This window comes from Ischnura elegans, chromosome 3, assembly GCF_921293095.1.
Source record: "Ischnura elegans chromosome 3, ioIscEleg1.1, whole genome shotgun sequence".
Taxonomy (NCBI): domain Eukaryota; kingdom Metazoa; phylum Arthropoda; class Insecta; order Odonata; family Coenagrionidae; genus Ischnura; species Ischnura elegans.
Genome location: NC_060248.1, coordinates 134494545 through 134522476, shown reverse-complemented (window position 1 = coordinate 134522476; position 27932 = coordinate 134494545). Strand labels below are relative to the sequence as shown.

General features: G+C 43.1%; 1 protein-coding gene across 1 annotated transcript in view; it reads right to left on the bottom strand.

Annotated features, from left to right (window-relative positions):
* Nucleotides 1-27932, bottom strand: part of LOC124156608 — a 113677-nt gene that overhangs the window by 3445 nt on the left and 82300 nt on the right. The window contains exons 3-8 of the mRNA XM_046531253.1: nt 21822-21981; nt 17706-21279; nt 16842-17123; nt 16077-16295; nt 5231-5676; nt 2888-3148 (exon numbers count right to left, since the gene is read on the bottom strand). Coding sequence (XP_046387209.1) covers nt 2888-3148; nt 5231-5676; nt 16077-16295; nt 16842-17123; nt 17706-21279; nt 21822-21952 — 4913 coding nt within the window. The 5' untranslated portion in view covers nt 21953-21981. The remainder of the gene's footprint in view (nt 1-2887; nt 3149-5230; nt 5677-16076; nt 16296-16841; nt 17124-17705; nt 21280-21821; nt 21982-27932) is intronic.

The following is a 27932-nucleotide window of genomic DNA, read 5'->3' as shown; positions in this document are numbered from 1 at the left end:
AATCAAGAACCAAGAGGGTATGTCTAAAGATAGTGAGTAGAAGTTTTCGAATGGAAATGTATATCATGTATGATGTCCTTTGGGACTGCATAGTGCCACTGGTGAAGTGAATATATAAGTGAATAAATGCAGATGGTGCGAAGGAGAGGAAAGCCCTGCTCAAAATATTTATGACTAATTAAACTTGATTGTTTCAGGCTTTACTTTGTGAAAATCCATTCTTAATAATAAAACGTTATTGAACTTTTCCACACGATTTAATTAATACGACCGGTTTCGTCGCAGAGGCGACATCATCAGGTACAGAAACCGTTATAATAACAGTTATTTTGTTCTTGTTTATCTGGTTACTATTACGTTGGTAGGGGAGGGTTGCGTTGGGGTTGGAGCGTCACTCAGCTTCAGGGGAATCTCCAAGAGCGGGGAATAGTTTACAAAAATATTTTCATTTACTAAAATTCCATTTTTTATATGCTTCCTTATCTCCAACTCCTCCAAGCAGTCCATCCTTCTTCCCTTTCCCTCAAGGTGGAGAATTTCCGGAACAAAATTGCTCCTGTGGTCACTCTCCCATAGATGTTTCGCGAAATGCGATTTTTCTAACTCCCCGTTTCTCAAATGCCTTCCGTGTTCCTCTGCTCTTACTCGGAACGAACGTCCAGTCTGGCCTATGTAACAGGTCTCACAGTCACTGCACTTGAGTCTGTAAATGCCACTTCTATCATTTAAGTCAATTTTATCTTTTGTATTGCATAATAACGCCCTTAAGTTAGATGTGTTATAATATGCAATTTTAAAGTCTTCTCTGGGAAAAAGGTTTGCGGTTGCCTGTGAAATATTTCCATAATAACTCAGTTTGCACCAGCGTTTCTTATGCTCATTATGAATGGATGAATGGTATATCATTTTCTGTGCCCGAAGGGAGTATTTCTTCCTTAACAATTTATCTATGACACTTTCTTCGTATCTGTTTTTAACTGCAATGTTTTTGATGGTTTTGATTTCCATGGCGAGGTTCTCGGCAGAGAGGGGGATGTTGAGTTCTCTGTTTAACATGGCATGAAAGGCGGTTAGCTTATGAGAGGGGTGGTGGCGGGAGTCGGAGGGGATGACATGGTCGGAGGTAGTCTCTTTCCTGTAGATTTTGAAGTCGTAGCCTTTTTCCGAGGTTGAAATAGTGATATCGAGAAAGTTGATACTATGGTTGGATCCCTTTTCACATGAGAACTTTATGTTTTTGGCTTGTGTATTCAGTTTATTCAAAAATATGTCCAGTTGCCTCATAGTACCAGTCCATATGGCAAACACATCATCAACGTACCTGTACCAGCAATGGATAAAATTGGTGTTCACTGAATCTTCACTGAAAAGTTTTTCTTCAAACATGTCCATATATAGTTCCACTAAAAGCGGCGATAGCGGAGACCCCATTGCCAAACCTTCTTTCTGTCTGTAGAATTTGTTATTAAATTTAAAATAATTCTCTTCCACACACAATGTCAGCAATTTCACAAAATCGTCGAGGAAGGGTGGATCGGCTCCGGCTTTCCTCAGTGTTTCTTCTGCTATTTTAACAGCCTCGGAAATTGGAATGTTAGTGAATTCTCCACCTTGAGGGAAAGGGAAGAAGGATGGACTGCTTGGAGGAGTTGGAGATAAGGAAGCATATAAAAAATGGAATTTTAGTAAATGAAAATATTTTTGTAAACTATTCCCCGCTCTTGGAGATTCCCCTGAAGCTGAGTGACGCTCCAACCCCAACACAACCCTCCCCTACCAACGTAATAGCAACCAGATAAACAAGAACAAAATAACTGTTATTATAACGGTTTCTGTACCTGATGATGTCACCTCTGCGACGAAACCGGTCGTATTAATTAAATCGTGTGGAAAAGTACAATAACGTTTTATTATTATGACTAATTAGTTGTGTATGGACATTATGTCAGGCATGATTTCTTAGTGAGTGAGGCATTGCAGAACTAGGTGAGTGCTTGCAGGGGCAGGGGTTTGACGAGGCGGATTGAGCTTCTTTGAATGCTTTTCAGCCTGAAATTGGATGGTTTTCTCAGCAGGAGGAATATGTAATGAAAGCTATTTCAGTGGCTTAGCAACTCTCAGATTTTGGTGCATCCCTAGAAGACACGTTTTTAGCAGTGATAAAGTTAAGTAGTCTTCCATGGCAATTCAGCCGAATGATAATGGCTCTCAAAAATTCGGCAGTGAAAATTTTGAGCCAACAGGTGAAGTTGAAACTCATTCAGGAGAACCTTTGAGGGGGGTGTGACGGACCGATGCCCCACAACAAATCACATTTATTTTTCAACCAATGGCGTGAAAGGAAGAAAAAGGAGCCGTTGTGGAAGTGTTGGAAGTGCCACCCGTTTGGTCATTTTTCAGAAGACTGCCCCGAATGGCAGAAAAAAAATAGTAAAGGTTGGACTGCAAAGGGGAGAACTGGGCAAAATAATAACAGGAATAAGGACATGGTGAGAATAGGACTTCTCTGTTGCCTGTGAAGCTGCAGGAAAGTAATAGGTACATGTGTGGAGTCTGGAACTACCACTCAAATGGCCGATAAAAGAGACAGTCTCACAAATGAAATGTCCTGCCCAGGGGAGTGACCATTAATTACTAACAGAGAAAAACTATTCAATGCAGAAACCAGGGATGTGCTAGTACCATTATGAAGCCAGAATGGTTCACTAACAACAATTTCCAATGCCATTCATTTGCCTAATGTGTTAGTCATCAGGCTTTTGGGCACTAAATGGTGGAAAAGGCCACTTTGTGTTATTTTCAAGTGATTACCGCAGGATATTTCATGAAGAAGAGTTTTATGGTGTTTACTAAATATAAGCGTAGTTATACTTCATCAATACATTACCTCTCTCTGTCTGTGGTGCTGTCGGCCACTGCTTCCGTCGTCCTTTCCGTTGGCATTTCCTCCGTCGCTTGCTGAGCTTCCGCAGACGAAGCATACTCCTCCTCCACCTCTTCACTGCCTTCTGATCTGCCTGTCCTCTGTGCAGATGGGTATGTCTCCAGGTGCCTTCTGGAATTGCCGTCCTCAGCGCACACGCCAAAGGCGGTCATCTGGATGGCGTCAGACAAGTGGAGAGTGCCTCCAATGCTCCCATCCAGCCCCCTGAATAATCACGACAAAATTGTCAGTAGTAAGATATTAAAAAAAATAATTGGAAGCTGATTGAATTTCCCAGCATCTGCTTGGAATAATATGCAAACAAATAGGTAAACTTTGCTACAGAGGGTGTTTGTTAACCATTCATATTTATGCTGTGAGAAAATTTCTGTCAGCAGCTTTGGAGATTGCAACTTTAGGATGAACACCCTTGTTCTTAAAAATCGGATGAATAATAGTGAGCTCTTGTGGGTTAAATCAGAGATATATGGAGCAAGAAGTAGGAGCATATATCTGCACTGGACCAGCCAGACTCTGTTCACAGCTTTACGCTTTATGGATGAAAATATTAACTTCAATCGTGTCAGGCGAAACATGATGTAACACCTTCATGATCTATCAGAAAGGAAAGACAATGTCAGGCAATGACAAGACAATGGCTGGTTCCACATTTTATTAATTACTGCGACCGGTTTTGATTACATAGTATCACATCATCCCTCTTGACTGCTATATATGTATGTGGAAATAATTCTATTAAAAGTACCTGATGATGATACTATGTAATTGAAACCAGTCGTTGTAATTAATAAATTGTGGATCCTGCCACTGTCTTTCCTTTCTGATATAATATTAACTTCCCCAAGGAAACCAAATATTACAGATTTCCATGGATACCTACCGTAAAAAAAATCCTTTTTTCTTCCGACATCTTTTATACTTGGTTTTCCATGGATTTCCATGAATTGGACACCGTGATCACCCATGGGTTTCCCTGTATTTCCAGAAGCACCCTGATTCTTTGATTGGGTTTATTTCTCACTTTCCGTGGTTCCCAAGAAAGTGACAACCCAGACTGACACAATTATTTAAAGATACATCAGGATTTCCATTTTTGATTTCCAGTGAAAAGTCACCAAGGTTGTATATTTTTCATTTCAACATGGATTTTCACAAAGTTAATTGCTGAATCGATTGATTTCATTTGCCCATTGTCTGAGATGGCTGGAAAGCCTCTTTGGTGACATCGTGTTATGCATATCAGAATCGTGTGAAAGATCCACAGAGAAAAATCAAAAATCATCCGCCTTGACCGGGATTCGAACCCAGATCCCCCGATTTCCAGTCCAGTGCTTTAGCCAGTTAAGCTACCGAGGCGTCATTCTTCCCAGTGGATATTTGTGGACACTACCGGACAAGGTGTTGCTGGCCTGCTGGGCATATGATGCCACGAGCAGTCCAAATCGTGCGCACGGTGCCACAGCCGGAGAGCAGGCCCGGACATAGATCACAAAGAGGTGTTTGCTCTTGACTAGTTTAAAGTATACCGGGACTGGCCGCGGTGATTACTTATACGGGAGTCACCTGCAATGCACAAATTGTGTGAAAGATCCAAAAGAAAAATATTTCTTTGTGGATCTTTCGCATGATGGTGCATTGCGGGTGACTCCCATATAAGTTATCACCGTGGCCAGTCCCGGTATACTTTAAACATATGAGAATGTTGAACGTGAGAAAAACTGGTCACAACAAAGCAGTGGATCTTAACGAGGGGAAGGAGCTCAATTTAAGTGTTAAGCAGTGGAGGATACATATGGGGGGCGACCCCCCCCCCCCCCCCTTGCAGGGCTGCCCGCATAGCCGAACATTGCAGAGCCACAATTGTAACTTTTTTATATCATAAGATGGCATTGTCTTTTAAATGTGTGTAATCACTTTAAATAATTTTTTTTTATACTCTGCCCGTGACTTGATCATTTTTTATTACCATAAAAGTAAAGACAACTCAAGATATATTTTGCACCCCCCACCCCCTTGAGTTTTTTCTGTATCCACTCCTCAGCAGGGTCAAATGGAGTGACCGTGAAAATTTCAGAACGTAATCCCAAATTGAAAAAAGCACTTTACCATGCAGAGACTAAGTACTGGGCGGATCATCAAAATTTTTTCTTTTTACCCAATCGGTAGGAATATGAAAAGGGGAGGAATAAAAGATTCTAACATTAATCAGCTACTTTTTTCAGAGAAGTAACTCTTCACCGATATTGATTTCAATCGTTGTACTTGCTTCTTCCCAACTGTGCTTACCTTAGGTCCGCTTTGCCTCCAGTGAAGAGGTCCGCCAGCCCCATCCGGGTGAGGGCGCCCGTCACGTTGAGCACGGAGCGGTGGGCGAAGCGCGGCAGCTGCACCTCGATGGGCCCGCGCGGGACGGCGCTGCGCAGCAGGGACGACCACGACGCCTTCCCCCCTTTCGACAGCCACGCCTCCAGCCGGGACAGCCCGCCGCTCGGCTCGTCCGGCACGGAATGGCCGTGTCTGCCCGGAAGCACCAGCACAGTGCTGACCTCGCCGCCGCCGTGACGCAGCTCGAGCGCCGTGGCGTCCAGCCCGGGATCGAACCCCGCGAGGAACACTCCACGCCACACCACGGCCGGCACGGGCACCAGGCGACGCCGACGGCGACCCATCGCAGGAACCTCGAAGTACATCTCACCGTCGGTGTCTACGCTGGACGCCCTCTGACAGTCGGCCTGCAATCCAAAGCACAAGGTGAATAGGGCACTAATTGCACGCTCATGGCTACTGGCAGGAGATGTTTAGCACTTTCATTCATGGGCGTACCCAGCGAGGGGTTGTGGGGGCAGCTGCCGCCCCCCCTAGAAGCAAAAATCACAAAGTCTCTAAGCAAAATAAGTAGGTACTGAATTGAAACGAAAGTATTTTTTAAAATTTCTTTAAACCCACGAAATATGATTCATATTAGGATAAGATACGTAACTAAAATAAAACTATTTTTTCAAGGAAATAATCTCATAAATCTCATGACTTACCCCCTACCCCCTAGACCATGGCTTGCCCCCCCCCACCCTAGTTATGATCCTGGGTACGCCCTTGCTTTCATTTAGACTGCGCAAAGCGCGTGAAATGCCAGTCCAATGGTACTTTTCCCACTGAGATACCTTTCTACCATTACTACTTGCTACTCCCTAATTTCTGTTGTTTGGGAAAATGAGTCCGCTGGGCCAGGGGCGCAGCTAGGAATTAAGGCGGGGGGGAGGGGGGGGGGGGGAGTTTTACGGCTTTCTGAGGGATATTTTATTAATCCTTACACTATTCTATTAGTAATATCAATCCAATTAAGTAAAATGGATTAAACTTGAAAATTTCTATGAGCTCTTGGAGGGTTATTATCCCCCAAAGCCCCCCCCTCGCTGCGCCACTGCGCTAGGCTACGGATGGCTTCATGGGGAACCAAGCAGAATAGCATATTAGTCGTCTCAGAGGATCAAATATTGTTGAACCAGCGATGCAGGGGAAGCTAATGGATTGTAACATTCATGGGCTAGACGCAAGGGTGTGCCCCCTGACTTTTGGAAGTTAGGCAACATTGTGGCAAAAACGGTGGGCTAAGGTGATGGATGGAACTGCTCGTTTTTTGGTGAAATGTGCGTAGTGAGTTTTAAGTTTTTAAAGCATTTTAGAAGAGTCATACGATCAAAATTAGGACCCTGATAACTCGCATCTCGATATATGGACACTCCAGGGAAAATTGACAAGCCTTACACATTTTTTCCTCTCCCCCATAACGAGTTTTTGAGGGGGCTCGGGCCCCCTCAGGCCCCATGGAGTCGGCGCCACTTCACGCCTGTCAGTAGACAATGGCGAATTTACATGGAAATATACATATCGCCTTCATTGATTGCCCGCATTTTTGAGTCATGTGGATGTTTTTGAGCCACTTAACTCCAACAGCGTCATTTCATAATATTCTCCTCGTATTTTTTGGTGGATGTCAGCGCACAGTGCCTCGGCGAGAGAAATGTTGGCGACCGCCATGACTCATCGAATTCATTCCGCAACGGGACTCGGCTTTATAGCGCACCCACGCCCCTTCACACGTGTACATGAGAGAGAGATTTCTTTGCGGCCCTTTGCAGATGCTCACCCCCACACCCCCTAACAAGGTCATCATCCCTGCATTGAAGTACGCCTCTATGAATTCAACTGCGAATTCATTACGCCATGCAAAAGTTGAGATCATAGTATTGATTCGAGCGACGGAAAATGACTCTGATCAAGTTTTGGAATTTCTCCGGGGCTCTCCACCACGTTGTTCATTGGCTTCATTTCCATCCGCCGACGATTCGGAGAACGACTTGCTTCCGCTCCTCTCATCACGTCAGTTTTCACGGTGAATGTGAATTCCGACTGAATTGAAAACCTTGAACCGTATATCCTCCGATCAAGAGGTGGTCCTTCGAAGGTGGTCCTCGTGCTTTTAAGACCAGTGGTGGAGGAATTGCAATGCAATCAATGCCTGTGTCTCGTGATTGCAAGTTCGCTGTTGGAGACGCGTAGGTAATATTCAGTTGGAATGGAAATTTGTGAAAGTGCCGTTGGAACTTAGATAACTAGTCAGCCCCGAATAACCTAAAATCCCGTGATTGGATCCCCCACTTCTTTGCCAAAATAGTTAGGCATAGAATCCCTCACTTACGCAATATGTCCTCTGATGCTGTATTGTCTTCTCTTTGAGTATATTCTGCAGTCTATTTGTCTAATCTGCAGAATGTCAGACTTAAAACGGGCTTAAAATTTCTACACAATACCCTAAACTCGACTTCTGACTGCCCTGAACTCCTCTTTCTCTTGAATTTCAGAATACCGACTCTTTTGCTCTTCCTACTCCACCTTCTTATTCCCAGAATCTCTCTCCCTGAACAAGCGCTCACCTTTAAGTATATCGCCTCTAAATCCTCCCTTCTAAATTCGCACTCTTTTTCCATCGACTCTTTTCACTTTTAACTCAAGAAATTCACTGCACAAGCTCTGTCCCATCTGTCTGCCAATAGGGTGATTTCCTATTTTATTTATTTATTTATTTATTTATTTCATCACCAAAAACGGCACAAAGGCCTTTACATTGGCTGTTCCTAAATAAATAATATATAAAAGATAACAAACAATAGCACAGTAAATGAAAAGTAACAGTAAACAAAATTTTTAAACGTGAGAAGGGGCACTATTGATTAGACAATGGTGAATTATTGAGATGGTATTTTAAGGTGGCTTTGTAACTAGTAGCAGAGGAAAATAGGTCCAGGGAAGGGATTTTCGAAGCGATGGAGTTAAACAAGGAGGGGATTCGGAAGAACAGAGAGCGTTGAGAGATGGAGAGACGGAATCGCGGAATGTGAAGCAGAGAGTTATTTCGTAAGGGGCGAGGAGGAATATGAAATCGGAAAAGAGGGAGAATTTCGTTTGTCCGTAGAGAACCACTAAAGACTTTATGTAGAAACATGAGATCTGATAAGAAACGGCGGCTTGTTATGTTAGGTATCCTGAGGGAGGAAAGGATAGCGTCACGGGCGTAATATCTGAGTGTGGGGATTCGATGGCGGACTACTGCAAGAAAGAAGTTTAAAGGACGGTTGAGCAAGCTTAGAGTAGTGGGGCAGGCGGTAGACCAGACTGGTGAGCAGTATTCAAGTATGGGGAGAATACAACCGAAAAAAACTGTTCTTAATGCGGTAGGGTCGTGAAGGTCTGTTAGTCTATAAAGCATACCAACAATGGCCATTGCTCTCCTCACGATCAGCGAAATATGATCATGAAATTTTAATTTATCGTCAAAAATCACACCTAGGTCGCAGTGGGAGGTTACAAGGGGGATAGGCTTATTTAAAAGGCAGTAGGAGTGCTTCAGGGGATTGTTTTTCAACGTGAATGTCATCATCACCGATTTGGAGGGGTTGACCCGCATCAGCCAAGTCGAGCACCAATCGGTGATAAAATTGAGTGCCGATTGAAGGGAATGTGAGTCGGTGGGGCGATCCACTCTTTTAAAAATCTTGCAATCGTCCGCGTACAACAGAACATTGCAGCCAAAAGGGCTGATACCATCCGTAATATCGTCAATGAAGAGTGCGAATAGGAGGGGACCGAGGACGCTTCCCTGCGGTACACCAGATTTAACTCGTAAGTAAGAGGATGAGATGCCGTCAATCAATACCCGTTGGTAACGTGAGCTGAGGAAGCTGTTGATCAGAGATAGAAACTTCGAATGTATATTGTAACGGTGTTTAAGTTTATGTATTAGTAATGTGTGGTTAACGGTGTCGAAAGCTTTGGAGAAATCTACGTAGCAAACATCGAGCTGTGAGTTAGACTCGAAAGATTTGGTAATATGGTGGTGCAGTACCGCAAGGTTAGAGAGACACGACCCGCCGGGAAGGAAACCATGCTGATGGGGAGAAATGTAGGGGAGGGAGAAGTGAAGAAGACGGCTATGTATGATTCTCTCAAAAATAATGGACAGAACAGGGAGAATGGAAATCGGACGATAATTTTCCACGATTCCTTTGGGGCCAGATTTTAAAATTGGTGTGACATTTGCGCTCTTCCATTGTTCAGGGAACGCGCCAACGGAGAAGAACCTATTGAAGAGGATGGATATAGGGATGCAAAGGGTATTAGCGGTGCGAGAGAGAAAGAGGGAGCCGATATTGTCGGACCCGGTGGCCTTCGAGGAGGGCAGAGCCGTTAGAAAGGACAGAACTTCTTTAGGATCGGTGGAGATGGATGAAAGGGACTGGTGGCATACGGGTTGAAGCTTCGGGAGAGGGAGTGTTGGAGTGGCAGAGTTAAAGTTTGCACAAAAATACTCATTGAACACCTCCGGGCGTTCATCACTATTAGAAATATTTCCATTGCAGGACACAGAGGCAGGGATTCTGTGTGACTTTCTTTTGGCATTAATGAGCGTCCAGAATCGCTTCGGATTGTCGCGAATTCCGACAGAAATGTCCTGTATGTGGGTTTTGTAGTCTCGGCGAATGAGGAAGCTAGCATGGCGCCGTAGCGTAACGAACAAGGCGCGGGACAGGGGGCTGGGGTGTTTTTTCCAATGCTTCCAAGCCTTGAGTTTATTTCTCAGGGTAAGTGTTGTCTCCGGGGACTGCCAGATGGGTCTTTTTTTGGATAGACGGCGAACTGGGACGAAATCCTCAATGGCAGCATGGAGTAGGTCATAAAAGACTTCCGTGCCGTCTTCGGGAGACCCTCCCTCCAAGAGGGCCCAAGGAAGAAGTGAAAGTGCATGGTTAAGCTCTGGCCAAGCGGCTTTGTTCCATGCTCTGAGGACCCTGGGGGGCTGGGATGAATGCGACAGTCGGGGGAGGGGGAGAACAAGGGAGCACTCGAGCGACTCGTGGTCAGATGTAAAAATGTTTCTCCCAACAGTAATTGAGGGAAGTTGGAAGGACGATAGCACTAGGTCCAGTGTTGCCAGATTTCTGGTGGGAGAGGAGTTGCACTGCTCAAGCCCTAGCCCATGGATAAAATGATGAATGAAAAAGTCATCAGCGGGGGTGGCGGTGCGACCATCGGTGCGGGATGTCCACTGAATAGATAGATTGAAGTCCCCAAATAAGATCACATCACCAAGCGAGCGGACACGGAGAACCGAGGCAAAGCACTCCTCGAGGACGGATAGGGCGCTATTGCCTAAATCGAAAGATTATTACTCCTGGAGTGCGCATTTCACGCTCCTAGATTTTCGAATGATGATATCTATTTTTCGCGATTAAACGAAATGTGAAAATTTTCAAGCGCACGAAAACGCGACGGCTAAGTTGGAATGATGGGAAAAGTCCGTGTGACGTATTTCTGTTTCCCGTTGCCACCCTGTGAGGTGACCTTGAGGCGAGGCTTGAGCGCTGATACGACGCAGGCTGCTAGCAGGTAGCAGAGTACCCTGCTAGCAGGTAGCGCTTGGCTTAAATATGGATTATTATTCCCCTATCAAACGAAGGAAACTTTCCGAACTAAGGTAATTTTAATAAGTGATTATTAAGAGATGTTTCCCTGAGCTCTGTGCCTCATTCATGTATTGGTAATCTCAGACAATGTGAAACTCTTATCTACTCGTCTAGAAACTAGGCCCCTGTGACGTCACGTGGAGTGGCATCGCATGGGCGCCAATCTGGCCATTTTCAAATGAGGTTAATATTGACCATTGCCATTCGTCTAAACTGGGATTTATAAAACCAAATATGTAATTTGTATATTATGAATGCACTAATGGTGGGTTAGGGATCGCAATCAATGCATTTCGTTTTCTTTGATGAAGGAAACTACCCTCTTCAATGTTATACTTTACCTACTGGTTAATTCTTTGTTATTTTTTATATTTTTATTGAATTGTATCTAATTCATGTTGGTGCTATATGGAATGTCAATCTCGTTGACATATTGACTGATTGATACAAATTCGCAGCCCGAACCGTGATAGGTGTGGGTATTTAGCTTATGGGCCGTAAAAGTAAAAAAAAAATCATCGGGAGGAAAAATTTGAAAACTCGAAAAAGTCGAATAGTAGTTTTCGAAATATATCGACTTGAATTAACATGGGAGCCTAATGGGACCAAAACGTTTTCGCTATTATCAGTTATTTATAAATGTCTCAGGAATATGAAATTCCCTCGACGCAAACTAAATTTTTGGTTTATTTTTCGGTCTGGTTTTCATTGCGATATTTTTTTGTATTTGATAGAATTATTTAGTATATTTTATGATTTTCTGAAAATTTCCAATGCTTTCATTGTGGGACTAACTTTGGATTTTTTTGTCAAACTTGCAATAATTTTAGGACAAATTCCTTAAAACGCAAGATACCTTTTTTGTTTGCTTTTTAAATATATTTTAAATACGTTGAACCGATTCGGAGGAATAAACGATATTCTATTTTCCATTGTCGAGATAGGCCATTTTTTAAATTCCGGATTTCAGCCTAGAGACTTTGGCCTATGAATATTTTGAATGTGTAGGAAAGCCCGTTGAGGGTACTTCGTACCCTCGCAATCTACCCTGCTTTTCCCGTAACCTTCTTGCTTAATTCATAAATGAAATTCCGAAAAATATCCTGCACGTGAAAAATCATTGTCGCCATTTTTTCTGGAGCATACGGCCTTGAATTACTTACTGTAACAGTTTAGGATACTTCACATACCAGTAACAGTTTAGGATAGATGAATGAAATTTTCAGGGTAAAACCATTACCGAAAAGGTCAATTTTTCAAAGACGATCATACAGCTTTATCGAATCATGTGCAAGTTATATCGATACCAATTTCCTTGGATATGTTTTATAGGCTAATAACTCTTTTCTTGTACAAGGTATGAGACTGAAAGTCATAGAGAAGAATACAATTAATACGCGTAATGAGATAAAAGTTAAATCAAACGAATTGAATAATTAGAGTCGAAGTTATGATCGATACAGTAAATGGAAATTATGCTGCAATATTTTTACGAAAGATTTCATTCACATTTGTTGGTAAGCCATCTCCAATGCACTTAAACGAAACAAATTCTTTACTTTGTTGTGAATACAGACTTACATTTTTACTTTCAACGACGTTCGCCCGCGATACACCAATTCACATTACTTAACTGTATTTCTGTTATTATTATAATGGAATTGTTTTCAACAGCCTTACGTTCCTTCTAAATAACTCCGTCGCCAAAGTGCTATGCAATATGCGCCATTAAAGGAAGAAAAATTCAATATTCAAGGCATATTGTTACTAATTCTTAAACCAAATTATTTCAGCCAACGTTTTTACTTGCTAAATTCGCTTAATAATTTCAAGTAAACCAGTCACACTGACTATTTTACAGCAGGGTTGTGCTTCTCCATTAACTAAATTTAAAACAAAGAAAGCTTCTCCAGACATTGTAAAAACATGGAATAAATAATGAATTGTTTTTGTATAAATCAGTCAATGCATTTATTTACCACTCTTCATCTCATAATTACATATATAATTAAATGCCATGTTCTGTGAGTATTCCTCTTCGGAATGGCTGGCAAAGCGACCTACAGCATTTAACGTATCGTTTGTAATGAACATTCAGTTTTGGGTAGAAAATTATTATGGGCTTCTAAGATAAAAAGCGTATGACAATTTCAATAACCTAATTCCTTCACACTTTTAATTGTGTGTACATCACCATAATTTCTATTTTAATCGCTTGAAAAAGTAATTCTTAGACTCTTTGCAGTTATTTCTACATAACACTTAAGAGGATAATGAGCAAAATACATCGGTGAGGTGAAGTCCGTGGAGGTCTTTCCCACACTTTGCATTACTAAAGCTAATTTTCCGCGCACAATTTATTAACCATTGTGGAATCATTTCACCTCTGAATTAATTTTATGCATTGCACTGAAATAATAATGTGTGAGTTTTCTCATAACTTTTATCACTACGAACGTGAGATTTGAAAGCGTACTTCGTACAATAAATTTCTTCTATGCAATATATTTTTTTAAACTTTGTACGTAAGGATATTGTTTCAGAAACATTATTGATTATTGGTCATTATTTTTAACGTCGTTGTTGGAGGATTTTAGTTGAAAAAATTTCAATTTCCAAGGAATTTTTCATTTCAATCTTCAATGCCTGATAATTGCAGGGAGCGTGATCAACGGACATTGCTTCGCGTCAATACCTTAAATTTCGAGACAAAAAAAATACTGAATAATTTCCATCGCACTTAACTGCTAAAAACATACTCTTTTACCCCAAAGTAGCACTCCTAGCATTATTAAATTTAGAAAAAAATAAGAAATATAATTTCCAGGTACGAAGAAAAATGTGAAAAAAGAAGTAATGCCTTTTTGTATTTATACCACACCATTCATTTTTCTCGCATCGATTTCGTAAATCGCTAATTTGAATTTGACGCTCAAACAGTTGCTTCTCATTTACTGAGTGTTTGCCAAGGCTAAATCCATCATTGTTAATTAGATACGAACAAGCATATTTACTGCAAGATTCTTGACTTTAAACGAAATAATTGGTGACTTTGTGATTGTATAAACCACTCATGGACACAGTACCCGAACACACTTCACAGAAAAATGTCTCTTTGGCCATTAGTGCCCGCTTGAAGAATTCTAGCGCTAAAATACTCGTTGCACTATAAATTGGCGTCAAGGCTGTATGTAAAAAATTACTTGAATCAAATAAATTAAATAACTATTCTTGTTATGAATTTTTCAATTAACTGTATTGGAAATAATGCTGTCGGCAAGCTCAACCGCAATGGGAACGTTGCATCGACTAGGGTTTGAGTGTGGATGACGCTATAAGAAGAGAGAAACGCTCATTGGAAACGATTACTTTTTCAGTGGGAAATGTGGAAGTGCTCCGCTCTTCCAATCAATCTCTGCAGAATTTCACCGAATTTCCTCGGGAAGTCTTTTCTCATCACTCACTATGCGCATCCTCTCAACATTCGCGAAAGGTCTCCTTTCTCATCTTTCCGTCGAGTCCATGAATTGAGCACGGGTGCATTGGCCGGGAATCACCGCTGACATTCGTACCCCTAACGAAAAGCCCTGCGCGCAACTCGCATTTTCCTTGCATCCCGCAGATACTGCGAAATGAAAGACACCTCGCCTGTCCTTCTTCAACGCTCTCTCGACATTGCAATTATCAAGATAGGTGGTACTCTTGGGATGGGAGTCCCGCTCCTTTTTAGGATTAGCTTTTACATTTTCACTTTATTTCACGAGTATTAGACGAATGGCAACAGCATTCCTCTGGTATTACTTCGTATTCTTACAGCATTCCATTCTATTCCTCGTCACGGACGCAATGTACGATGGCATTTCTCCCGCATTCCACGGAATACAAGGGCAACACGGCTCAGCAGTATATCTTGGGAACAGTATCGCACTCATCATGTTTGTGCAATATTCCATCGTGTTTTGCTCGTCTACCTCGCTGAAGATCGACCCTGTCGCAATTGAACGGTTTTCACGAGCGATGGGATAAATGTCAAAATTGAGCGGTCACCTTAGACACAAAAAATGTTTACAATTCGATATGCGTTGGTTTCCGCCATCGGAATCCGGTACGACAACTTCATAGAGATTATAAAAGAATCGTCAATTCTTGGCGAATAACAGTGAGGACGGCCTAAGAATTCTTGGAAATAAGATGTACATGACAATGACATGAAAAAAAGGCTGGAGGTAAAGTTTTTCGGAAGTTATGACAGCAACAACTAAAGCAACTTTGAGAAGAATATGACTAATATATCTCTCTACCCAGTACATGCCACTGTCTACACAAAACGAGCCAGGCATCCGCGTTTGAGGAGCTCCAGCGAGTGAACGCAGCAACCCATTTCAATGCAATAAAAAGCATAAGAGAGATGCTTTATATCTACATTGGAGCATTATGCTTGTACAAAATCCATCCGCTGCTCCGTAGTATTTGTCCTACTTAATTATTTTGTCAAATGAGTGTCCGAGTGAGATTACTTTTCCCAAATTTGAGCACTTGGTATCCCAGTGGCGGATACGCATAGGGGGGGAGGGGCTCAGGGGGTGGGCGACCCCCCTTGCGGGGCCGACCGCATTGGCTAACATTGCTGGACTAAAATTGTAACTTTTTCATATCATAAGATGGCATGCCAATGCATTGTCTTGTAAATGTGTTTAACCAGTTTAAGTCAAACTTTCTTAAAATTTGCTCGTGACTTGATTATTTCTTTATTAGGATAAAACAAAAAATTAGTTCTATTTATCTTTTGCGCCCCCCTTGACTTTTTTCTGAATCCGCTACTGCTGCTATCACCGTAGTTTTCGTTCGGATAACTTGCATTTCCTACGTAAGGAAGCAAGGTCTATTCTTAACTGTTTGTAGAAAACAAATTGTTTTTGCCACATAAATCTGATAAGTATGTTAACGTAGACTACGCAAACATCTGCTGACTTCGAATCCAATGGCTCAATTGAAAATCTATTGTTGCGTCTCTCTCTCGCTTACTTTCATTGAAATCGTTCTCTTCGTTATGACGAGAGAACTCTTCGAATCCGTTCTCTTAAAGGCGATAATTCTTTCGGATTGCGTACCTCGAAGAAGTTGGCGGAGAGCGCGGCGAGCGGCGGCCGGAGGCGCAGCGACGACCCGCGCAAGTACTCTGGCACGCGGCCCCTCGTCTGCCAGCGAACCAGGTGGTTGGTGCGGCGCCGGATGACGTCGTTCACCTCGGCAAAGTCCACTTCCTCCACGTGGCCCTCGTAGAACGCCTTGGCCCTCTGCTTGTAGAACTCCAGCAGGTGGCCCTTGCTCTGTGGAGGGGGGGGGGAGACAACGATGAGAATATCACCCAGCAATCGCGTTTGGTTTGGCGCATTCAATCAAACGTGATCATCTCAATCAAATCACAGGAAATTCCACACTGGAAACACTGCATGGATTTTAAGTGCTCAAAATGGAATGAAATAGTTGGCAGTGAGAGAAGACATGCAAAGAAATAGTATCTTTAGCTATTTATACTATTCAAATATGTATTGCATCGTATTTTGCGGGGTAGGTCCCAGATATTTATTTCAATATTTAAAGAGAGAAAGCGGATTTTACTCTCAACTACAAAATTTCTGTATGAAAATGTATATTAATTACAATATGAATTTTTGGCGGATGAAACTTAATAAAAAATGGTAAAAAAAGAAATCATTTGGGTCTCGTTTTCCCCTCGCACTTTGTATTTTTCATATGAATTTGATATACTTTTAATATCGAAGGCGAATACAATGTTATTATAGGGTTTTAGGCGGAATTGGAGGAGGAGGTTGAAAGGGGTGTGAAAGAAGGCCCTCGAAGGGTGGACCCACCTTGTCGCTGTACAGTTCCCTGACGAAAGCGGCCGCGGAGACGCCTGGGCTCGTGATCACCGACTCGGTGACGTTCTGCAGCACGAGGTGAGGGTTGAAGGTGACGACGTCGTCGAGGTGCAGCAGGTCGTTCATCTGCTCGGAGGTTGGGCCGCGAGCCCCCAGGAACACCATGGCCAGCAGCGACGAGATGGCGAACGGCGAGAGAACGAGGCTACGCGTCTGCACGCCGCTGCCGTGGGTGCCGCGGATGTTGGGGATGGACTGAGAGGCTCCGGTCACCTGTCCCAACCCAAGGAAATGCCCAGTGAGTCTCAAGTTTACACCTTCGTAGACTCATTTCGTAGGAATTATACAAGGGAACATGAAGTGCGTCCGAACAAGATATCAACGCTAAATACTTAGTTTAGAAAATGACGATCTAATGTGTTAAAAGTGCATTAAAATAAAAAGTGGAAAAGAATGGACTAAGCGCATAGCAGTAGAAAGAAATGGTGAGATTTATGCTTACTGAATTTGATTCCTACAACAACTCCTAACTGCACTTCATTTCAGCAATTTTTCTTCCAACTTTCGGAACGGAAACATTTCAACGACGTGGAATAATCAGCAAGCTAATTGTATGGAGTAAGGTTAAATTAAATACCCTAAGTATCTAACCCTATCTGCAAGAAATACAGGCAGGCATTGCTTGAAACTAGGCGTGCAGAAGTTCATAAAAACTTATCATAAAGGGAGATTAGTGACAAAGCTTCCAAATTGCGTGACCTCTTGTTAGAAATCTTGCATGAATTTATCCATTTATGAACTGGATGTATGAACAAAACGGCATTTGGCTAATTGTAATTATTTCGAGGCACTTACTTGCGAATATAAGGAAAAGGCCAAATCGTTGCAGAGGTCCACGAACAGTTTGACGTCTGGGTCGAGTGAGGAGGAAGTGGCTTCCAGACCCATATTTCCAGAGGGCGCTGGAGGGAAGGCGGGCATCAGGGGTGGGACGTGTGACGCCAGGCCGGGGCTGACAGAGGTGGGTGGCTCTGCCGTGGGTTTATTCGTTTGCGAGCCCAGCAGAGGCCCAGAGAGTCCGTTGGGATCGGGCAGATCGTCTGGGGAAACGGATGGAGCAGCGTCGCTCAAGCCGTCAGACACGGCTCCTCCCAAGGGTATGTACACCGGACGGTACGTCGTGGCATCCACGGAGGTCGCCTCCGATGGTTGTTTTTCTTCTGAGGAATGGCTGATTGCAATCTGCGTCACGGAATCCGTTGAAGGATCCTCATCTTGGGATGCGATAGGCTTCACTTCCTCCTCGTGGTGTGTTGGTGTCGAAGAGGCCACTTCCTGCTGGGCGAATGACGCCGTCGTCGGTGCGTCTCCTTCAGCCTCGGCAATGACCTCCGTCGTGGAATGGTCAGACTCTTGGTTATCCGAGGTAGGCTCAGTGGTGCCCTCGGCAGTTTCATTCTCGTCATCATTGCTCGCTACCGGCGTCGGCTTGTCTTTCAGCGCTGACTTAATTTCCTCCGTCTGCTCATCATATGGACTGAGCAAGGGGTCACTCTGCTCCTCCGCCACCTTGTGCATCTCTCCCAGAAGGTAATCTTCGTCGGTTTTGTCCACTGTGGACTTCGTTGACTGCTCGGAAGTCCCGACTGCCGTATGCTCCGGCATAATTTCGGTGGTCTTATGAGTCGCTGACTCTTTGATGGCAAGAGATCCAACATTCTCGGGTGTCTTTTCAGAGCTGACTTCTAAATTTATTGTTTCTGTTGTCACCGAGTCACTCACGTACTTATCTTTGCCAGCAACGTCCGTTACTCTTTCAGCACCGTCATCTGCGTGACTTTCCCCCTCTAACTCACTGCGTCGTGTCGTTGCAGTTGCTTCGTAGCCTTCTCCATCGCTATTCGTTGAAGTGCTGCTCTCAAACCTCTCATCTGCTCCAGAGTTGACAGTATCCTCGATCAAGGATCCGTCGCTGTCTTCATTGACATCTTCTCCGCTGGTTTTCTCTCCTTCGTGAGTACCTACACCCATGGAGTCTCCAGTGCCTCCTGAAATGCCTATATTGAGCGTCAATGCTCCTCCATCCGGCGTGATTGTGGTGTATCTGTCGCCACTTTCCACGGGCTCATCTTCTTTGATTGGTTGGGAAATATCTGCCTGATGCTCATGAGATTCTCCAGCTGCATTATCTGTCACGACGTCAACTATCATTGAGGGCATCGTGGTGGAGTCAGTAGATGTCATTTCGTAAGTTACGGGATTTGATTGGGTAAGGGATTCCGTGGAAGAGCTAGAAATAGATGTGAAACGATCACCGTGCTCTGGTTTCTTTGATGCACTACCATTCACTTCATCTGTCATCACGCTTCCTTCGCCGGTGGGGACCATGTCGTTTTGAGAGGTGACAGGCACATGCGTTGAAGTCTCTGGTGAAAGGACTTCAACGATCGAGTCTGGCGCAGGTGTGGTATTCTTTTCTATATCTTCATCTGAAGTTGCTTCTTGGGCTGAATGAGACACTGTTGTATCAAATGGTTTCTTTGACGTGCTGTCTTCCGAATTTGAAAATTGAGATGCAATTTCATCGCTGTCGTATTCATCCTCCTCTAATGGTCGAGTATCCTTATCTTTCATGATGGAAACCTCAGTTGACTGATATTGCTCCTCTCCGGTGTGAACTGTGGTGGAAACGTCCTCATCGTCGATAAGAGGGGGTAAAAGAGATGCTGAAGGTTCTGCTATCTCTGATTGATTATTATCTTCCACCTCACCTTGGTATGCCAGATTTTCTCGTTCTGTGGTTGTAGTTTCTAAGCTTTCCTCTTCATTGAGAGAGTCAGCAATACTCATCAAAGTCTGATCTTTATTATCAGTTATTTTATCTAACAGCTCAAATAATTCAGGTAAACCAGGCACTGTCATAGGATTCTCTTCCTTTTCGTCAGAAGCGTTGCTTACGTTCTGGTTACCTTCATTATAGAACTGTGTCAGGTCCGCTTCTTCCGGGGGCTGGAATTCAGTTGTCTGAGAGTGATTCGGAATCTCATCTGGTTGATGGTCAGAAGATTGTGTATTATGGTAGATGGGTTCTCCGGTCATTTGTGTTGTGGCACCGAAATTTCCGTCTTGATCGCTTACCGATGTGTCGTCATCTTGACCAGGGTAATTGGGCATGACCTCAACTTCTGGAATCGGACCGGAAATGGATTCGTCGTGATGGATTCCCGGAGGATTTTTGTTCGTTAGCTCAGCATCGTCCGTTGAGTCTGGAGGTGGGGTCGTATGACCGTGGCTAGTTGTTGACTCCTCCGTCACATCTTCGCTTACTTCGTCCTGCCCCGAGGTGTCTCCGAAACTGGCGTGGTCCTTCACTTGAGTTTCATTCTTAGATGGCACTTCCATATATTCAGTGGATGCTGATTCTTCTTCTAAATTCACCGTTTGTGCCTTCAGAGTTGTCTTATCTTCCATATTGGCCGACGTAGAGTCTTCAAAATCATCCATAACGGAGGGAGGCTTATGAGTCACGCTTATGTGATAAATTCCATACTTTTCGGACACAAACTCTGAAGGAGTAGTGACTTCCTCAAGGGAGACATCTGTCGATGAATCGTGGATTGACGAATCCTCGTGATCACCGTGTTCTTCAGAGCTCGTTTTAGTGTCGTCTTGCGAGGCACTTGATTCACTTGATACTCCAGAATCTGCACTTTCCTCGCCGTCACTCGAGTCGTTCGCGGACGGCTGCGAGCTCTCGTCTTCCGACATCTGAGCGCCTTCTCCTGAAGGGAGTGATGAGCTCGAGTCTTCGTTTTCGAGGGACGCCGCGTCTGAATCGCCCAAAGAATCGTCTGGTAGGGGCTGCGAGGCATCGCCTTGCTCCGGTCTCTGCGAAGAGGACGGAGGCGCAGGCACCTCTTGCACCAACGCAGGGAACTCCTCCTCCTCCTCGGAAGGCACCTCCTGCACGTCGGCTTCCGGCTCGAACTCTCCCTGCAGGGGCTCCGTCCCGTTCCTATGCATGGAGTTCTGCAGTTCCTCCTTGAGCACTTGCTGCACGTTGGCCACCACTTCCCTCTGCGGGTCGCCGCCGGCCGACGGTTGTGTGTTGGCTGTGTCCACGTCCACGCTGGGGTTTGCCAGTCGATCGGCGTCGTCTCCGCCCGCTATCAGGCTCTGGATCTGCTCCAGCGTCATGAGACGGCGAACGAGCTCGCCGGACTCGTCGAAGGTGTAGAACTCGTATCGGTCGGGGGACATGAGGGCGGGCGGACTGCCGACCGGCCGCTTGAGCGTCGGCATCGCGCTGTTGGCGAACGCCTCCGACTGCTGGCTGCCTCCGACGACGCTGTCATCGTGCTGACCGGAAGAGAGCAGTGCCGTTCCGCCGTGGCCCAGGTCCATAATCACGGACACGGACGTCACCACGCTGAAAAAGAGTTGAAGGTTTGAATACTCACTTCTTGTCTAGTATCGAATTATGCATAATATCGAACTGAGTTCGGGAAATCGGCGTACACATGACGAGTCAAATCGGAGAAAAATATCTAATGCGGTCTCTCACCGATGAATGTAATTTGAGCTCATATGAGTTCTTAGAAATCACCCTTGGGAAGTACGTATGAGGAATTATTTTTTGATAGCAAATCTCTATTTAAGAGGATACTTCACCGCTGAGACTTAACTGTAAAATTTGATATGTTCCATAGGACAAGGTCCTAGAACAATAAATTTATTATTATTATTACTTGATCCGCACAGAATTCTCTTGGCCAAGTTGAGATTGCTTCTGGAAACAAAGAATAGGTAAGGTGCTTCATGTATCTGATTAGGTTGGATTTAAGTAGAATACTTTCTCCTTGCTTCTATATTGGTTAAATTCTCCCAACATCAATGTCTGATGGGTTCAGCAAGGGCTGCTATCATAGTTCCGGTCTCTTTGATTGCAGAATAAACGGAGGAGAAGGTTACCTTGATCCAAGAACTCTTCGAGTTTCGTCGGAGTCCACTTCACCGGGCAGTGGCTGCTCGTGTCGACCCGTGGGCAGGGCGACCGCCCCCAACCCCACGACGGCCAGCGCCGCCAGCAACCTGGGAAACATGGTCCTTCCGCCCCTCCCGGCGATGTCACCTGCAAGCCAAACAGTTACTGCCGTGAGTCGTCTTTTCATTCCGTTTTTATGATTACGTTTCTATCCTGTTTGTTTGTCCTTCCGGGCAAAATCTTTCATCCAAAATTTCACCACTTTCCGATTTGGTATCGGCTTAAAAAATTCACAACAGATGATAAACAAAAGACAACGCATACTTATGCAATTTCTGTTCTTTAGTGGCAGTATGAGCCACCATATTCCACAATTACCATTTGTATTTATCGTGTAGCCGCAGCATTAATTTAAACGATCTGAGATAATTCAAAGCCATTTACGGCAATTCGGTAATGAGCGAATGTTACCAGTCGATTAGGTAACAATATTACAATGGGTAAAAATATGAATATAAAAAATCTCTCTTTTATTTAAACTGGAATAAAAAAATCGCGACGAATTATAAGATACATTTAAAAAGCCTCGCTTATGTACGCACTAGAGAGAAGGAAATAAACCGCCATGACAACGACCACTTTTAAATATTACAGACAAAGACTACACATTCAAAACGAAAAACGTGGTGCGCGTCAATTTCAACATCTTAAACCAAATTATTTCTCAATAAATATCCATTACAATGCTACAGCTAAAATCTCAAGTGCATGATGGTGAATATACGTCTATCACTCCAGTGTCAAATGCAAAGCGAATGTGTACCGCGTCTCTGGTCACAGAGTAGGGATGCTTATCTACTCTAGGGATCTACCCTAGGGATACATATCTACTCTGACCTCTGGCTTTGAACATGTTGTCTTTTAACTGTACAATTTAGGTGTGGGGAATTGGGCTAACGCAGGGTGGTTTATTTTCTTCCGTTTAGTTTAAATAAAACCCTGTTTTTTTCAATTTTCTTGATATATTGCTATCCTAATTCCTTAAATATACGCGCTTGTTTCGATTAAATGCTTAGGCTTAAATAGGTATACGTTTATTGGGCAAAAAGGCGATGAGCAGTTTTCATGATAGCGACTTTCATTCAATGGAATAACTCCGTGGTGCAGGTCCGCGATAATCCGCGATGCAGGTCAACTAATTTATCCCAAGATAGTTCTTGATAATCGCAGAACGTCATGTGTTACACTCCTATCTGCATTCGTCGAACACGTAAGGCTTCTGGGTGACGATAGACTGAATGGTAATTCGTGAAAGAGATATGCACATAATAAGAAATTAATTTAATCAGAGTTATTGGGCTTTCATGACTTAGAGAATTATTTTTTAAGTGGAACGTCGATATGGATACAAATCAGAACGTAAGCATACACTAATGCAAAAGCGGAATGAAGGGATAAAATCTTAGCGATTGAATCAAAATTTCATTAAATTCCGTGATTTTTAAGCCATAATTTGTCCAACTGAAATCATTAGAAAGTGACATATATTTTATGCTCCTTCCTCACTGTAGCTTCATGGCGTTGGCACCCATTTATCCATATTTAGAATATAGTAATTTAGAATAGTGCTGGCAATTCCGTATTATCCATGTTTTCACTGATAGTTTCCATGGGCATCACTTTTCCCATTAAAATTGAATCAATCATTTTAGAAGTTAATCTAGCCACAATTGAGTGGAAAACTAAGTGATCGATGTGAAGGGAAATGCAGAGCACGTAGGAGACGTCATGACGGAAGTAACAGCATTTTTCGAACAAATGGCATTCAATGTAGCATGTTGCACCCGACGACATTCTCATCATCACATAGATAGGCGGTTAGCGCCATTAATCCGTGCTAATTTATTGTTAATGCAGGCGTTTGATAAAAGCCGATAGATGTGTGCACTGTGTCAAATCTTTTCGTGGTGCCCTGCAATTTCCAAACTCGCCACCTTGTACTCGGCTGGCCAATCGGGCCTCGAATGAGCCGAGTGCGGCTGCACTCGACCACTCACTCGCATCGACTCAAACCCCGACTATGAACGGCATCGGGAGACTCGACAGTTCACTCTCGAATTTGCTCAAATCAGCATCTAGTGGAGCTTTCTGAGGAGTACCGCGAAAAAAGTCACGATTTCTCGGGCGAGAACGTCTCACTCGACGATTCATCGTCGAATATTATCGTACTCGGGCGCAGGTTTCCGAATACTCAACCGGAGTGCGCGCTCTTTGCCGATAGATGTCTCAATTGACAACGTGGAATGGAAAGAGTCTCACTAGCAGCCGAGCGATTGTAATCGAGTGCGGAGGCTGTTTCGCAGTGTACTTGTGGTGATGTTACCTCTCTTTATCCTATTATTTATTAAAGAGGCGAATCCTTTTTCTTTGTGTGCTAAATCGGTCACTTTATACGTTGACAGTGTACCATTGATATTTTTATCGAAAATGAGGATAGATGTAAAAAATTTTACCAGAAGTTACATAGAAATGGAAAACAGAAATTTGGAGGATGGTAGAAATTGCAGCAAGTACCTATTTGACTTCAATGCTTCATACGGCTAAAAGAGGGAAATGGTTTTTTCGAGACGATTTGCTGTTTGAATCTATTAGAGTAAAGTGTAGGTCACCCATTCATTGTCTGAATGATATCTATGATTGATATTTGGAGGGAAGTACTTCTGGAACCATTGTGTACATCGCTTATGTATATGTATATAGGGATGCTGCTCTAGGGTAATAAGCAACCCCGGACATTTTTTTTAGCTCTCAATAAAAATTTATGTGCGACCGACTGAACACAAAGTTAAACATTCGCATATCGTAGGTGTAAATGTCTATCATTTTCCGTAAAATTTCTCCCAGGAGTGGGGTCTATGCACCAAGGAATTTACTTACATGAAGCATTTTGAGACGACCTGCATTTCACCGATGAAATTTTGAATAAACTGTGCAGGGGTATGAATGTACAATGATATGAGTCCGACAGCATCTCTGGCACTTCCCAGGAAAGGAAAAATATTCGCCAAATCTGCATCATGCGTTCTGAGCGGCATACTAAATGTTTGACCTTTCTAATGCCGTTGAGAATGTGCCAAGTTCAAATTGCAGTCCTTGGGTTGGCCCGCGCGCCGCAGAGACTAAGGGCGCACCCTGATAGGGGCTCTCAGGGGTGCAGTCGATAAACATTCACATAATTCTGCGGATGAGCAAAGGTTTAATATCTGCATGTATGGCATTGAAGCGCGCAACCTATGCTTCTTTTATTTAATTTTTATTTTCAAGAAAAGCATTAATCTGTTCGAGGCTGCAGAATGGGTAATTTCGTGGAATGAAGTACATAATTGTTTTTAAAACAAATTTTAGTTTTTAGTCTGCAGATTTATTCATTAACCGTAGACATCTTGAAATGTAATAATATCGATTGTCATTTGATTTTATTTTGACATTATGGTAAAAAGACTTCCTAATTGTAGATTTCCCATTTGTTAGACGTATTATTTTTTAAATCCGGAACGTCGCACATCTGAGGTTCCGCTTTAATGGGCATCCCCCAATTCCCCCCCCCCCCCCCCACGAACCCCATCACCGAATCAGCCAGTGACTGACCGACAGCGATCGTGCGATTTTCGCCGTTGAGCACGCAACAACACACGAGGGGGGGGGGGGGCGTGTTTCCCAACGGACGGAGCGCTGGAAATTGGGTCGGGGTCGCCCTTGGCTCTGGATTCGCTGCGGCCGGCGGCCGCAGGAAATGACGATGCGCGGAGCGGAGGGGTCCATTTGGCAGGGTGCCGGCCGCGCCAACAGTGCAAGAAGACGGAGATAGGAACCCGTTGCTATCACACTACAAAATCCTTTTCCACTGGAGACCAAAGTTCGAGACTTGTTCTCTCAGAACCGTATCTATTGGAGACTAGATTGCCTCAGCCTCAAAGAGATGTCTCAAAGACTCAAGTCTGATAGGATTATCTCCACCATTTGTCCACCGAAGGAAAATTACTTAGAGATACGGCTCTATTAGTATTATGAGGCACAGGAACGATATCGCTTCGGATTCTGACAATGAGTCTTAGTCGCCGATTAGAGTTGGGAGGTGCGCGTGTTCACCCATCCTTTGACTTTTGTCTCTCGCGGCTCGGTCTCACTCATTCGCTCCCATTTCCACTCACGTGACTCACTCGACTCTCGAGACTCAATGCCGAGACTTTTAGTCCTCAAGTCTCCCTTAATGAGGGGCTCGGGTGACGGAGTTTACATTCGCGTCACTCCGGGAATCTTGCACGTAAACAAAGAAAAGGCTCTGTAACTATATTTACCACGAATCTGTTTCTATAATACCATTTAAAATTAAACATAATGGCCTAAGACTGACTTTAACGGGAGTAACTGCAATAATCTGATATCTACTTTTCGTTATGGAAAACTTCGCCTAAAAGGTAGATAAGTGTCAATCAAATAACAACGTCATGTCTTCGGGGTGAGACAAGGTGAGAGGGGCCGCGAAATTACGGTTTGGTGGGGCGCGTTAAAAGCGATTTTTTTTCTCCATTACGCTATTCGTACAATTTGTACGAATATTTATTGACCTTATTATAGTAGCATATACCTTTTCAACTTAAGGCTGGACGGCGATATTTGGTGGAACTTGGTGACAGGAAACATAATAAAGATACACTTTTGTATGTTCCACAGAAGTTTTAATAACCGACCTAGGTTTCGACAGTACATTATGTCATTTTCAAGGTTTGAAAATATGAATTGATATATTAATATTGAATTTTTCAATGACTTGAAAATGACATAGTGTATTGTCGAAACCTGGGTCGGTTATTAAAACTTCTGTGGAATATACAACTGTGTATCTTTATTATGTTTCCAGCAGATAACTTGTTGTTACTTTAGAGGTTGTCACTATCTTTTGTTAATAAAATCAATAAATGCTCATGCCGATAGGTTGTTATCTATCTTCAAAAATATCAACAAGATATATGCAATACCAAGTTACGCTGGAGGAGTGGCTTCCAGCGACTAATATAAACTGATGCTTCACTCCATATAATGCATAGTTATTTTCGTAACAAATCGCATCGCAACCGAACAAATGGTTGGAATCGGTGGATCTCATTTACAATGAGTGAGACTCGGACCTCACTAAGTTCCAACTTGAGAGCTCCCTTGTATGGACGAAGGATGATTTAAAAGGACTTGCAGAAAGGATCATTTCATAGATGTAATGAAGAATGTTTAGAATCAAGTCATAGCATAAAATGGACAAAATATCCACATGCACCAGAAGAAGTGCAGTTCTAGTACACTGCTAGTCTCTTCAATATCTCGGCTTTCAATCATCCATACGGCTTCTCCAGATTAATGATATAAGGTATGGTATTAGGAGTAGGGCCATTTCATCTCAAATCAGGCAGATAGTGCAAAATCATGGCAGGTGACCATCACCGATTTCTTTGAAATTTATGTATGTGAAAGCAGTATCCTTATGATGAATAATGATGCCTTTATCTCAGCTCAGAACTCAACCATCATAAAGTTACCGTTCTTTGAACATTGCAGTGTCAGGCCTCAGAGTAAAAAATGAAAAATCGCATAAATGCTGATTACTAAGGAACCATGGCCCGTAAAGCAGTGGTTATTGTTTCATTTTGAAGAGAAATTATTTATGCACATTATGGCATAACTATACCATAACATATAACTATAACATAACATGCAAGTCATTTGAAGCAATAATAAACAAATATGACTAGTTTAAACAATAAAAATTAGTCATTATTTAACAATTTATTACTAAAAAAGGCCACCTCTTATTTCCTTTAAAATTTCTCAGTGGGTAGTTTAAATGTTCTGCTTTCAATAAAAAAATAAAAAAAGGTAGTATTTTTATACTTTTTGTTTTAAGACATGTCAAAGTTAAGAATGTTTATGACTCTTTTACACCAAGATTGCATACCCTCAAGGGGGCAAAAAATGAATTTTCATTCTACTTAGCATTCACAACAGTGAAAAGTTCATATCTGAATGACTGGTTACATCTATTGAGC